Raw genomic sequence first — 13772 nt, forward strand, 5'->3', positions numbered from 1 at the left:
GAAAACTAGTACGATAGAATTTCTTTATTTCATCGAATTACGGAATTAGCACTTCAGCCATACCTACACTATAGGCGTTAAATAACGAAAAAACAAAATACAAACGTTACAATACATATTACAATTAAATACAAAAGAAAGACGCACTGAATTTATGTACGTATTGATAGAACTTATTAATTTTATCAAATCAGCAGTACTTACACGATAGGCGTCGAATGACAGAAAAGAATACCCATTATAAAAACGATTATAATATTACAAATTGAATACAAAAGAAAAATGCACTGAACACATACCTTACGTATTAAGTAGTAGCGAATAAATACAACAGTCCTTTAACAAATTGCACGATTTCCGAAGCTCCGAGCTTCGATTCGCCGTATAATCGATCAACGAAAGCGATAGGTACTTCACTAATAGTATAATTATTCTGTCTAGCTCTAACGATCATCTCCATTTGAAAAACGTATCCCTTCGAGACGCAATTTTGTATCAGTTTCTCCAAAACGGGCTTCTTGTATAATCGAAAACTTCCGGTGAGATCGGATACTCCGGGTCGAAGTAGAAACTGGGTAAGAAAATTAGCGCCACAACTGATCAACTTTCGACGAAAATCCCAACCGTTGACGCCACCGTTGCCGACGTACCTGGTACCGGTTACAATATCAGCGTTGTCGGTTTGTTGTTTAGCGATGAATTGAGGAATGTATTTTGGATGATGAGATAAATCAGCGTCCATGATTATGATGAAGTTTCCGGTGGCGTGTTTTATACCGTGTTTGTAAGCTGTACCCAGGCCGAGTTTTTCCTTACGAGGTCGAAGCACGATGATATCTTCGCCGTAGATTTTTTGTAATTTTTTGGCCACTTCGAGAGTTCCATCTGGGCTACCGTCGTCGATGATGATTATTTCAAAGCTGTAGTCGTTGGCTGTCATGTACTTCACGATCATCCATACTATTATTGGCAGGTTTTCTTTTTCGTTGTAGGTTGGTAGTAGAATCGAGTATTTAGAAGACATACTGGATTTTTACTTACGGGGAAATCGAATGCATTATTTGACGAGAAATCGCGAAAGTTTATAAAATGTAATACGTGTAGTTTGAATTATTTTTGTGTTTTTGTGATAATTAATCGGTGATTGATAACGCAATGTTGTTGTTTTGCAGTGTAAGATGGCGAATGTAGGGAGCGCTGCTGCCTGCCGATATTGAAATAAAATAAAATTAGGCGAACGATAGGCAGGGATTTCCAGCCAGCCAATAGCTAAAAGCCAAAAGCCAATAGCTGATGCAAGCCAATGGTATTTAAGCCAATAGCCAAAAGCTAGCTTAATGAAAAATTGCCAGCCAATAGCTAATAGCCAAAAGCTAATGAACTTGGAAAAAATTTTCAAAATTTTTCAATTTTTAAAAATTTTTTTCTCATATTTTATTTTTTTTCACTCGCGACTCACGCCTTACACTCACTGACACCACAGAAATGAAATTGTCCTTTTTAACAATCGTCTACACCTCATTCATAACGAGTATTTTGAGGGGTCACATGTATTTTTGTTTTTTAAGCTAAAAGCCAGCCAATCGCCAGCCAATGAAATTTTTCCAGCCAATAGCCAGCTTTATTTAAGCTAATGAAAATCAAGCTAAAAGCTGATAGCCAAAAGCCAATCGATGATTGGCTGGAAATCCCTGACGATAGGCAACTTATCGATCATCATATTTTATTTTCAATTTTTCATCAATATTCATTATTCAATCATTTTTTTGCTGAATAAAATGAAAATTATGAATCGCCAAATCGAAATCACGGATACAGAAGCTTCTACTTTTACCTTAGTCAGCTTTTATATTGAAAAATTAAACTTTTGACTTTAGCTTTCGATTTTCATCATCAACCTACCCATCATTCAGATTTATTTTTCTTTTCACTTTTCAGATTACTAGGGCTAGGATTTTTAAGCGCTATCAAACACGTTTTAAGCGCTATAAAAAAGCAATAAAAATGTAAGAAAAAAGCAAAAAAAAGCACTATCAAATCCTACCATGTTACATATCAAAATGAAGGTTTTTTCAAACCCAGCAAGATACCTCCCTTATATATATGTACAACTTGAACCAAAATGAACGAAAAGAAGAAAATAAAAAAAAAAGAAAAAAACTGAAACTAAAAATTAAAAAAATAAATAAAATAAAATAAAAATTGAAAAATGAAAACTGAATCTGTTATTTTTCAGTTTTTCCTTCCTTGTTTTTTTGAGCTAATCTTTTTTCAACAATTTTTTTTGGTTTCAAAAATGTGCAAAAAGTTGATAAATTTTTGTATTTTTGGAACTAATTTCTTCAATTTTACCAATTTTTCACCAAAAAAAGCACTAACGACGAAAAAAGGCCCCAAAAAAGCAAAATTTTCGCCTTTTTGGTCCAAAATAAGCATTTAAAAGCATTTACACCAAAAAAAAGCCAAAAAAAGCACTATCAACTTTCACCATTCGCCTCAGAATGGAATGAAACGCAAAGAAAATATATTTATGCCATATAGGGTGTTGCTACAAAAAAAAAGCATTATCATAAAAATCCTAGTCCTACAGATTACATACTTCACGTCTTTGTTTTAAAAATTGAAGAGCTTTTGGATTTTGAATCTCAGCTTTAAACTTTCAGTTCCTGTTCAGCTTATATCGTAGGTAGTTCTTCTACGTAGTATGCAATTAAACAAGAAAATATTTTTCCATGACCCTTCTTTACAAAAACGAAAAAATGTCCGAATCAAAAAATGTTGAAATTTTAAAGCTCCTGAAATGAAAAAACATAAAATTGAAGAAGAAATAAATACAAGTAGATAGGTAATAATTTTATTGACACGGTTTTATTTTTTAAAACTTAATGTTTTAATGAACATTGAGTATAATCATTAATCAATTAAAACGACGATAGAATAGCAATAATAACACAGGTTTCAGAAACTTTTGACTCGACTTGGAAATTGGTTGGAATTATAGATCCAACATTTACAGCTTCCGGTTGACTTTTTTTTTTTAGAGCATTTGAATTTGAATATTATGAAAGAAAAAAACAAGCAAACAATTTTCAAAATTTGAAGAAAAAAACATTACTAACAAAATTATTTTTACGATTAGGTAGGTACAAAAATAAAAATATATAAAAAACAATCAACAATTTAGAAATGTAAAAAATTTCAATTTTAAATTATTTTGAAAAGGTTTCTCCATTTTACATGAATTATTTTCGCAATACTCAACGTATCCGACTCGGGCTTCACCGGATAAGTTTTATTACTCTTACAAAACGGATCTTCAACCGCTTCAAAAACTATATCGTTGAACTTTTTCTTGTTGAATTTTGTCTTCGTTCTAATACTAATTGATAAATAATGAAAAAATAACGCCCATCTAGGGTAATAATAATCTATCACAACGCCGCTCCATTGCCTAGTTGCGTAATCCAATATTTCTCCTTTTGGACCCCACAACGTAATTTGATTTTTGGCATAATTAATTGAAGACTGAACATCTAAAGAAGAATTCATTGCCGATACTTCGATACTATTGAGCCAAGCTCCTAACATGAATTTACTGTTTGTAGAAAGTATTCTTTCAAAATCGACTAGAATTTCTAATAATTGTCTCGCTGTGTCTTCAAATAGGTTTATATCTCGTTTAGAATAATTATCCATTAATGTTAGGTAAGTTTGATCAAAAAGTAATTGTAAAGCTTGTCTGGTAACATCGATTAAATCGTATAGATAATTATCATTCAATTCTTCGTATTTTACAACATTAGAGGTGTTCAAAAATAAATCCCAAGCGTTCAAAACATCGCTAACATTATACCAAATTAAAGGTTTCAAACGAAGGGATGGTCTCCTGCACACAATATACCCACTTCCGTGTAATCTCTCTGGAAGTTTGTAATTATAAACGCTATTTTTCAATAATTTCCAAGCGAATTTTAAATTATTATTATTCAAAACATAGCGTCTCTCGCTGTACTTTTCAACCCATTCGTCAGTATCGATAGTGCTATTACGCCATGATGATTCTGTCATGAAATCATAAATCACGTAATTTTGATTGATACCTTCAGGAGTGATTCCGGTACCTATCATGGTACTATTGGGTGCATTTCGAGCTTCAATTACTCTTTCATTAACTATATCAAATGACCCATGCATTCCGAGATTTCCACCAAAATTATGCAACATACACCAGATGAAAGGTTTACCGAAGTATGAATTTAAACGCAAGTATTGCGGAGCAGTTTCTGATTGTAAATCTAAAACAATCATTCGGTCATTTGGAACGCCTGAAAGGTAATTTTGAGCCCTTTCTCTGGTCCAATACGTTTCATTATCAACGAACAGCCATCCTTGTAAAATCCAAGTCGCGTTCTCATCCACTTTCACCATAGCATCGAAAACCGCCGAGGAAAACGTGGATAAATTTTTAACATCCTCGAAAGGATTAATCATTTCGTTAAACGTATCGCAGTTGTAATAATGTGTCAGTCCGAACTGTTTTTTGAGCTCGAACATGAATTTTTCACCCAATTCTCGAAATAGTTTTTCTTTCGGATCTAATAAAAAAGGGCAACAATATTCATCTTCAAAATGAACCCAAGGAAGTAACTTGGTCATCCTAACGTGAGGATATAATCGCTCAAAGGCTCTAGGCAAATGACCACAAAACGCCGGTAAGATAGGTATAATGCCTAGAGATCTCATTCTTTTAAGAATTTTTCTTTGTAAATCGAGCGAATTCTCGTGCCATTTTTTCGTCAAATTTCCTCCCCAACCACGCAGATTACCCATTCTATTCCACGCTAGAAACCACGATCCGGAAAAATGCTCGTTTATTTCATTCTGCGTCATGTTCATTTGTTTATAAATATTTAACCAGATCGTCTCTTGTCCGGTAAAAGCTAGAGCTAGGTTCATACCATTCAAAGCCATCCAATCTATTTCACGTTCCCATCTTTCCCATGTCCACCACGCGTAACTGTAGCTGTAAACGACGACGTTTTGATAGTAACGAAATTTATCCATCGATATTAGGCCTACGTCGACGTCTGGTAATATCGTTGGTATTTTCAGTTGGTCGTAGTCCCAGGATACGTGAGCTTTGCAATAATTTTTTAAATAATAATGAAAACCGTAGGCTGCAGCTACACCACTAGTTGCTGAAATTTGAATTATATTCTGGATTTTGTTTACAGAAAATGTGTCTTTTTTGGCGACGTTTTGCTTGTGTATGGTTATATTGAACAGTTTGCTTTTTTCTTCGCCTATTAGGCGTTTAATTAGACCATCGACGGCATTTTTCTGAATTTTATGTTCCGTAAATTCTTCAAAACTCGAGCAGGAGTTCCAACAAAGTAATGATACGATGGAGAACAAAAATAAAATAATATTTCTCATTTCGGGTTAAGTATTAACAATATTTCGGTTTCGCTAATGAGAATACGATGAGTGAACTGTGAACCACATCTAAAAGCATAATATGAAAAAATACCAAGAAATTATGCGAATCAAATATCAAATTTGATGAAATAGGTAAATAATTTTAAAAATCAAATAGAAATAAAATTTAAAAATAATTCAAAAAAAAAAGTACCTGATTTAAGTTCAATATTTCAACAAATCAACATGTAAAAGAAGCAATAGATGTGAATAAATTCACGGTTTTCGCGAACGAAATGGCAGATGACAACTGAAAAAGGGATAAACAAATTTATGGAAATCAATTTGAAACTTTGAAGGTTGAACTTTTATTAAAAAGTTGAGGAAAAAAAACAAAAAAAGTTTAAAAAACCGCATGATAACAGCTGATAAGAGTAAATAGGTATTTAAATAGGTATGAGAAAAAACACGTTTCCTGGCTCTATTTTGCAAACAGATGTAAACAAACGCGGCAAAACAAAATGAAAAATAACCGATTTTTCCAGTTCAAATCTCTAACAAGTAACAACTTCCTTTCTTCTAGTTATACTTTTATATTTTTAAATATTTGTAATAATTCGGGTAAAATTTCAATTTTGTGGCCGTATTAGTTTATTTGCGAATCGAATTTTACTTCAAAGTTCAGCTTTGTTTGATAAAAAATCGGTAGCAACGTTACCTAATCTTCTAGCGTACAAGTTCAATGTATATGATCTGATCCTTCGAAATCAAAATGTTCGGAGGGTATTCTTACGGAAAGTGAGTATTAATTAGTTGATGTAAATATTGAATATTTTATTTAGTGGATTTAATTAAACTAATCATTTTCATAATCCGCAGACGACACTTGGGGAAAGTTATACCAACCCAGGACCGTGTGATAACGATCGGTAATCCTCCACCACATCCAACCATTTTTGTTGGGCCTGTTACTGTGGCAGAATTGAAGAAACGAATGGAAATTGATGCTAAAAAACTCGAGTAAGTTTAAAATATCGTAATTATTTTGTACAGTATACAAGATGATTAATTTTTCGTGATAATTAGGAAAAAGATGCAGCAAAGAAAATGCTTGGGTGAAAAGAATCAGAACGAAATGATGGGTAAGTACGAAGTACTCGATGCTACGAAGTAATCATAATCATCGATTTTACATGTGTGTTTATTTTTTTGTAGATTTCTCCGAAAACGTACTTACCTGCGCACCTGGTGACAAAGAAAATGTCCCATGTGGTGAAACTGCCGCCTCTTTCGCTCCACCTGATAATTATTCGTTCAGCTCTAAAGATAGCAGTAATTGTTCTAATCATACGTACACGTTAGATAATTCGGACCAAAAATCGCCATCTCATAATTTAAACAGTACCTACGATAAATTTGATGAAACTGAAGACTTCAATCTACAAATCGAAATCACTCAGAACCTTACATCTATTCAGGAAAGGAAATCGGTGAATAAATCAATGTTTCGAAACTATCGTCAGAACCGTGCAGATTCCATGGCATCCGACATCCATATGCATGTGGATAAAACCGCCGATATTTCGCAGCTTACCGATGCGTCGAATATGAATTGTACGAATAGATCGGTTTTGCTTTCGTTTAACAATTTAAAACTGGACGACGAATGCGGTAATATCACAAATACGTCTATGAAAGCGTACAAAGATTCGCCCGTTGCTAAGATCTTAATGGATGATAAATTTTGCCGCGATGGTCGTAGTCCGACGAGAAACAAAAGTAGAAACAGTACCCCGGCTCGTAAAAACGCATCTTCGAATGCCGAAAGGCAACCAAGTGCACCTAATACACCAAAGTCCTCCGTTCGCAAATCAGTCTCTAAACACGAAGATATACCAGCAACACCGGCGACAACTCCAATTCGTAAATCCATCTCCAAGAACAAAGTAGAAAAATCTTCCACTCCGAAGTCAACGCCGGCTCGTAAATCTCTCTTCGAGAGCACACAAGGAGGTGCGTCCGCTACTCCGAAGTCAACTCCGACTCGTAAATCTCTTTTCGACGCTCCGAAGTCTACACCTACTCGTAAATCTATCCTCAAAAACACAGCAGAGATGTTCGATGCTCCAAAGTCAACACCAGCACGTAAATCTATCCTCAAGAATAAGGACGATAGTATATTAAAGCAGTCTACTGCAACACTAAGAACCAGTTCTTCCTCTAAAAGGAAATTTTCCCACGTGTTTGACGACGATTTGTTGAATACATCTACGCAAAATTCGCCGGCGATTCGTAAATCGTTATTATTGCTCGATGAAGATTTGTTAAATACATCGACTCAAAATTCGCCGTTGATACGTAAATCGTTATTATTGAACAAAGAGAACATCTCTGTGCGCAAAACACCGGGTAAAATGTCAGCTACGTTGATAACAGACCTGAAACCGGAGAACTGCTTGATTAACAGTTCATTCCGCGATTCGACCGACAACTCTACTAATCGAAGTACGCCCGATGTATTTCATAAAATTCCCAACGAAATGTGGAAATCGCACCTCGAAAATGTGCCTGAAAAGACATCTACGACGCCGTTCAAATCTAAATTACCTCAATTGAAGAAGACGCCGAAAAAATACGATCATGTGAAGAGTCCAGTTAGTAAATATATCTATCGCGGAGAAGGAATAAAATCCATGTCGAAACTCCGTCATTCTTCTTGCGTTAATGAGTTAGTTGCGAAATCGAAATCCGAGACCAAGAAAGAACATTCGGAAAGTAAAAATAAACCTTGTAAAATACCTCAACGTTGTACCAGTGTGCAAAGAAAGTTGGATCTTCCGAAGGTATTCATTTGATTTTTGCTTTTATTGTGATTCGATAGTGTGTAGATTCTTCATTAATTCGTATTTTTTTTCTTTTACAGATGAAGAAGGGTGAGATTTCCAACCCTTCTGTCGTTTCCAGAACATCTTCCTTTCGTAACTGAACGTTGATGGTGTTCTCAAACATTAATTAGTAGATATGGTGTGGTGTTTTCTTGACTACTTGTATCAGCTGTTAGATATTTTTACGAATTCAGAGATTCATTTTCAATGTACATATTTTTATGAAAGAAGGAATTTTGCTGGTAAATTGCTTATTCTGTGTAGACTATTTCGTTTAATATAAGATGTAAATGTATGATTTATTTTTACCTTTGATTATTGTATTTTGTAATATTATTGGTTTTATTTTCTTATTCAGTCATCATCGCGAGAAACAGATCATTGATAATCATGACTATTTTTTCATCTTTCGATTTTTTACGTGAATAAAGATGACTATCATTTTCAGGTACTATTTTTATGATTTTGTACGTAGGTATAAGAGAGTTCAACTCATTTTGTGATGTAAAATCAGTTCATCACCAGTACCAACTGTTCTAATTTCTAAATACTGTACGATGATAATTTTTAAAATACATTTAATATTTTGTGAATTTCATTTTATTTCATCATTTTTTTAAAATTCTTCAGTAGAATGAAGCTTTTCTTGGTCTTCTTCAATCTCAAAACATCAAGACGGCGTTTAATTCAAGATATTTGAAAACACACACTTCGATTTGTCATAAAATACATCAAAATTAACGCAAAAAAAAAACAAACAACTTTTTGGATTTTTCAAACATTTATTCCACAAATGAGATCACACATTTACAAAATCAATACGTTTTACATCGAGGGGGAAAAAAGTTCACACCAGACGTATTTTTCTCGGTATCATTTTGTAAACATGTACCAATATCTTAAATAATACTTACACAAGTAAATCTTAAATACAACTAGTCAACAGATGCTTAAAAATACGACTACAAAATGAGGGACAGGGAGGGAAATTTTTTTAAAAAAGGGTTCGGTTCTACGCCAACTTCGTTTCAGTTAAAAAATTGTATACAAGATAAAAACTTCGTAGTAAAAATATCATTACAAAAAAAAAATCAACGTTTACACTTCCAAACCGTCTGCTTTACCACACAGATCACGAGTAGAATCGATCCGCATACAACCTACACATTTTTTAAAAACCCAACAAAGGTCACATACACGAATGAGGGTGGGCGAGGGGAGGGGAGGAGGGGACAAAACCCTTAAAATTACGCTTAAAATAACCTTAAGCTAAACTTAAAAATTACTTTAAAAATTAAAATAATAAACAAGGGTGAGATGTATGGGAGGGTGGGGCAGAGGGAGGCACACATGAAAAATAATTAAAACGATTACATCGATATCGAAAATGTATCGTTTTGATTGCAATGTTTTGTTTTGTTTTTTTTTTCGCCAAAATTAATAAGGTGTCACCTTGTTTAAAAAAAAAAAAAAAAAAAAAAGTTTCGCGTTTGTATATAATAAATATTACTATAGATAAAATTTTATAATTATTATATTATTATTGTCTTAGGAACTGACTCTCGAGAGCATCAGGTATCTCTCTCTCTCTCGCTGTACAATAATTTTTCAAACGTAATGGCAGTATTAATTTTCGTTAAATATAGGTAAATTATCTCAACGCTACCGATCGTTTCGACCAAAACCTAACGCCACATCCGGTAAATCCAGATATTAAAATTTTGGTACAGCGGGAACATCACACACACACACACACACACATGCACACGCACAATACACTCACGCATTCTTTTATCCACACATTTCACACTCGCACGAACTATACAATGTAATAAATAAAAATCGACATTTTAAAAAAAAATATACAAGCCTCGAATTTACTTCGTTTTTTCGATTTTTCGCGGTTTGACTTAAATACTCTCGTAAAAACGTGGCAAAAAAAAAAAGAAAAAAAGAAAAGAAATCTACAATACAAAATATACACACACAGCGACCAATACATATGTCAAACAACGTACAATACTTTTTCTCCTATCAATTTTTTCGGTAACAATTTAATCCTTAGTTAACATGTTCAAAAAAATAATTAGTTTGTCGTACAGCGTAAATTTAAGAGAAAAAAAATGGTCATAATAAAAATACGAGGTACTTAAAATATCAACAGGGATAAAAGAAAAAAAAAGACTAGCAAAACGATAGACTCGACTAATAATTTGTAACTCTCAAGTATAGTGGTACACGTGTCTTTGAAATACACGTGTCGCCGTTTCGGTTTCGGGATCGAATAAAATCGTGGGACAATTCGGTGTGAGTTTTATTTTTCACGTTCTCGTTCGTCGAATATTTCATTTCGCATCGGAAAGAAGAATAAAACATACAATTAAAAACGTTATGAAAGTTTTAACTGGACAAATCTCCGGTGAATTTTGCCAGAGATGACTTTGAATAAGTCACGAAAGATGAGGTTATATTTGTCCGGTTGAGAGTTGTGTTTGTCCTTTTTTGTTTATTCATTGGGTAGATTAAAGTACATATATTTTTTCTCGAGTACTACGAAAGCGTATTATGACTTGAGAAGGCTAGTGGAGGTAGAGGTGTCTTTGATTAACGAGAAGAAATTTCAAGAATTTCTCGTAAGTACACCAGTATATATCTTCGATGGCTTTTGATTGTCTAAAATTTGCGCGTTTGAATTCCATTCTTCTAATTTCTTCTCGTTATGTTTTCGAATGAAGAGGAGAAAATTTCGATGATGCTTTTAAACATAATTTCACATTTCAAGCAAGGGAAGAATCGATTGCACCGGTTTCATTCCGAGCAAGAAAACTGTTGATGGGGGGGGGGGAGGGGGGAGGACTAGTCGAAAAATTGACCGAATTTGATACATTTTGAAATGGTATCTCCAATGCAGCAAATTCGACTCAATTCGATCGAAATCGTCACAGAATGTATGTACTAATTTGATTAGAACCTTCGATATTAGTCGATGATGAGCAGAAAAATCAAAATGAACGAAATCGATTTGTTTCAATTTTTTTGTTGGATTAGTATGCCAATGCAACCAGTTCGACTATCATCGAAAAGATCGATATAAATCGATTTTGAGTAAAAAAATCGAAGTGATCAAAATCGATAATTATTTCATTTTTTCTACTCATTGAATTTATTTCGAGCAAAGAAACCGTAGTGATCAAAATTGATGAAATTTACACCTTTAATTGAATTAATATGCCAAATGGAACCGGTCCGACCCGAATCGATGAAAATTCTCACAATAACATATCAATTCGGTTAAGAATATCGATATGAATCGAATAAATCGAGATATTATGGACTTCGTCAAATAAAATGGTAGGCGATTATCGAAAGTTGATTTTGTGACTTCTTTTTCGCCTCAAACATTTCAATGATTTCGTTAGGATAGATTTTTGAAAGGGAAAGAGAAGGGAAGGAGAATGGAGAAAGATACCAATTTGAATAACGATTGAACCGGTAAATCGATTTCAGTCAAAGAATTACATAAATATTCATTTCGAGAGAAAGCAATTTTCACGATTCAGATATAATCGAATTTAATCTAAAAATCAACGTTTTAAGTTAAAAAATTAGACCTAGATCTTCAATTTTTTCGAATCGAAATTAAATGGAGTTTTGAAAATCGAAGAAACAGATATTTTTACAAAAAGAACAAAATTTTCAAATTTGGAAAAAAAACTTTTTCAAAAAATTTTCAACATTTTTCGAATTTAAAATTTGAAAGTTGAGTGAATTCATTCAACCAGGAGAAAAAATGCTGCTAGAATCCGAATTCAAATTTTCTCTTCCTAAAAAAATGTTTTGAGAATCGATTGGATCAAAAGAGATGGAGGGGAGGCGAGAGCTCTAAAATTACTATTACCTCCACAACAGATTTTGTTATTTTCGCCCTCTTCCCATCCACGTTCAAATAATTTTCAAAAACCGCGATATTCAATTTTCTTACACTTTTTCGTTCATTTTTTAAAAATACTCGAACAAATAAAATCCTACACCAAATTTATCGCCTGAAGGTCGCAGGGTGGGGGCAACAAGGCGTCCGTCAGACATCAGCTAGGCCACCTTTTCGAACAAAAGTACACAAGCTAAATTCGTCAATGCTAAATCGACTCAATTTTTCTCATCAAAGACACCTCCACCATTATGGCACGTGTTCGGTACCATTTCACGCCTTCAGCTACCCTATATAGTACTCTTATCCGTAACATGTAGGTATAAATTGCGCGTATTCGAGCTAACGAGTAACTACAGCATAAAACAACGTAACAAATCGAACTACGTGAAGCGATTTAGAGATATGTTAACAATAGAGGTGTTAAGATCGTAAATTTACGCATGTAAAAGTAACTTGAGCAACGTTAATTTCAATTACAATTGGATAATCTTCACATATCTCTATCACAGACAATTTTTCAGTCTTCCTATGAAAAAAAAAAGAAAAAAAAACGAGGATACTTAATGATAATCCGGCCGATAGCGATATCTCTCATCTACACACGCGTCTAGCATCGCACATTTCGCATCACAACACCTGAGTTGGGAGAGATTCGAATTTCGAATAGATCTCGAGCTAGGCACCGATACCCAGGCCATCATTATTAAAAATTTCTCTGTTTATCGCGCTGCAGGGTATTTCTTCGTTTGTAATATTATGTACACACACACATAAAATATCTTACATTATTCTACATATTATTGGAATGTTTACATTGTCTTTTACACGTATATAGTATAATACATATATGCGCGAGCCAAATACTTACACACACACATTCGAAAAAATTAAAAAAAAAAACATGTAAAAACGTAAAAACCTAACGTAATAATTCTTAAGTACTCGATTGTAGTACTAAAATTAATACTCTTTTTTTTCGTTCAAGTTCAAACCGATAATTTTCTTTTTTTTCTTCTCTAATTTCGCTACACACGCGCGCGTTCAAAAAAAAGTCTCGTATAATCTGGTAACCTCGATCCCCTTTCAGAAAGCTCCGCAGAAAAAATCATCTCGTATTAAAATCGCGTTGAAAAAAAAAAAAAGTAAAATGACTACCGCCTATAACAATGTGGTATATTCCAACACCAAAAGCGTATTCGCGATTTCAATACCTCCATTTTCCGCCTAACTTTACACTTCTTTATTTTTTTTTCACTCAATTGTATGTATAATTATACTAGTAACGTTTAAAAGAGGAAAAAGGCGCGAAAGTGAGAAAAAAACTCGTATAAATAAGAAAAAAAAAAAAAAAATAAACCACTTATTTCAAAAATGAGATCACATTAAACAATGACTAAAATTCAGACCAGATTCTATTCTAATAGTTCTCAATGTGTATTTCGTTTCTCCTGCTACTAATCGTCTCTCTCTTACTAATCGAAAACAAAATAAAACAAAGGTAACAAATATTTCATTCGTGAGACGATTTCCAAAAAAAG

General features: G+C 33.6%; 3 protein-coding genes across 3 annotated transcripts; 1 reads left to right on the plus strand and 2 right to left on the minus strand.

Annotated features, from left to right (window-relative positions):
• Window positions 1-9: 9 nt before the first annotated feature.
• On the minus strand, window positions 10-1238 carry LOC135835906 (dolichol-phosphate mannosyltransferase subunit 1-like). Its single transcript, XM_065350405.1, has one exon. It carries the CDS (start codon window positions 1022-1024, stop codon window positions 308-310), a length of 717 nt encoding a protein of 238 aa, XP_065206477.1. The 5' UTR covers window positions 1025-1238; the 3' UTR covers window positions 10-307.
• A 1600-nt stretch (window positions 1239-2838) lies between these two features.
• Window positions 2839-5887, minus strand: Naglu (N-acetyl-alpha-glucosaminidase). Its single transcript, XM_065350394.1, has 2 exons — window positions 5633-5887; window positions 2839-5505 (listed from the first exon to the last, which is right to left on the minus strand). Exon 2 carries the CDS (start codon window positions 5434-5436, stop codon window positions 3205-3207), a length of 2232 nt encoding a protein of 743 aa, XP_065206466.1. The 5' UTR covers window positions 5437-5505; window positions 5633-5887; the 3' UTR covers window positions 2839-3204.
• A 56-nt stretch (window positions 5888-5943) lies between these two features.
• Window positions 5944-8896, plus strand: LOC135835903 (WASH complex subunit 2-like). Its single transcript, XM_065350395.1, has 5 exons — window positions 5944-6216; window positions 6298-6438; window positions 6505-6560; window positions 6634-8261; window positions 8342-8896. Exons 1-5 carry the CDS (start codon window positions 6191-6193, stop codon window positions 8402-8404), a joined length of 1914 nt encoding a protein of 637 aa, XP_065206467.1. The 5' UTR covers window positions 5944-6190; the 3' UTR covers window positions 8405-8896.
• Window positions 8897-13772: the final 4876 nt, after the last annotated feature.

Source organism: Planococcus citri, chromosome 2 (assembly GCF_950023065.1).
Source record: "Planococcus citri chromosome 2, ihPlaCitr1.1, whole genome shotgun sequence".
Classification (NCBI taxonomy): Eukaryota; Metazoa; Arthropoda; class Insecta; order Hemiptera; family Pseudococcidae; genus Planococcus; species Planococcus citri.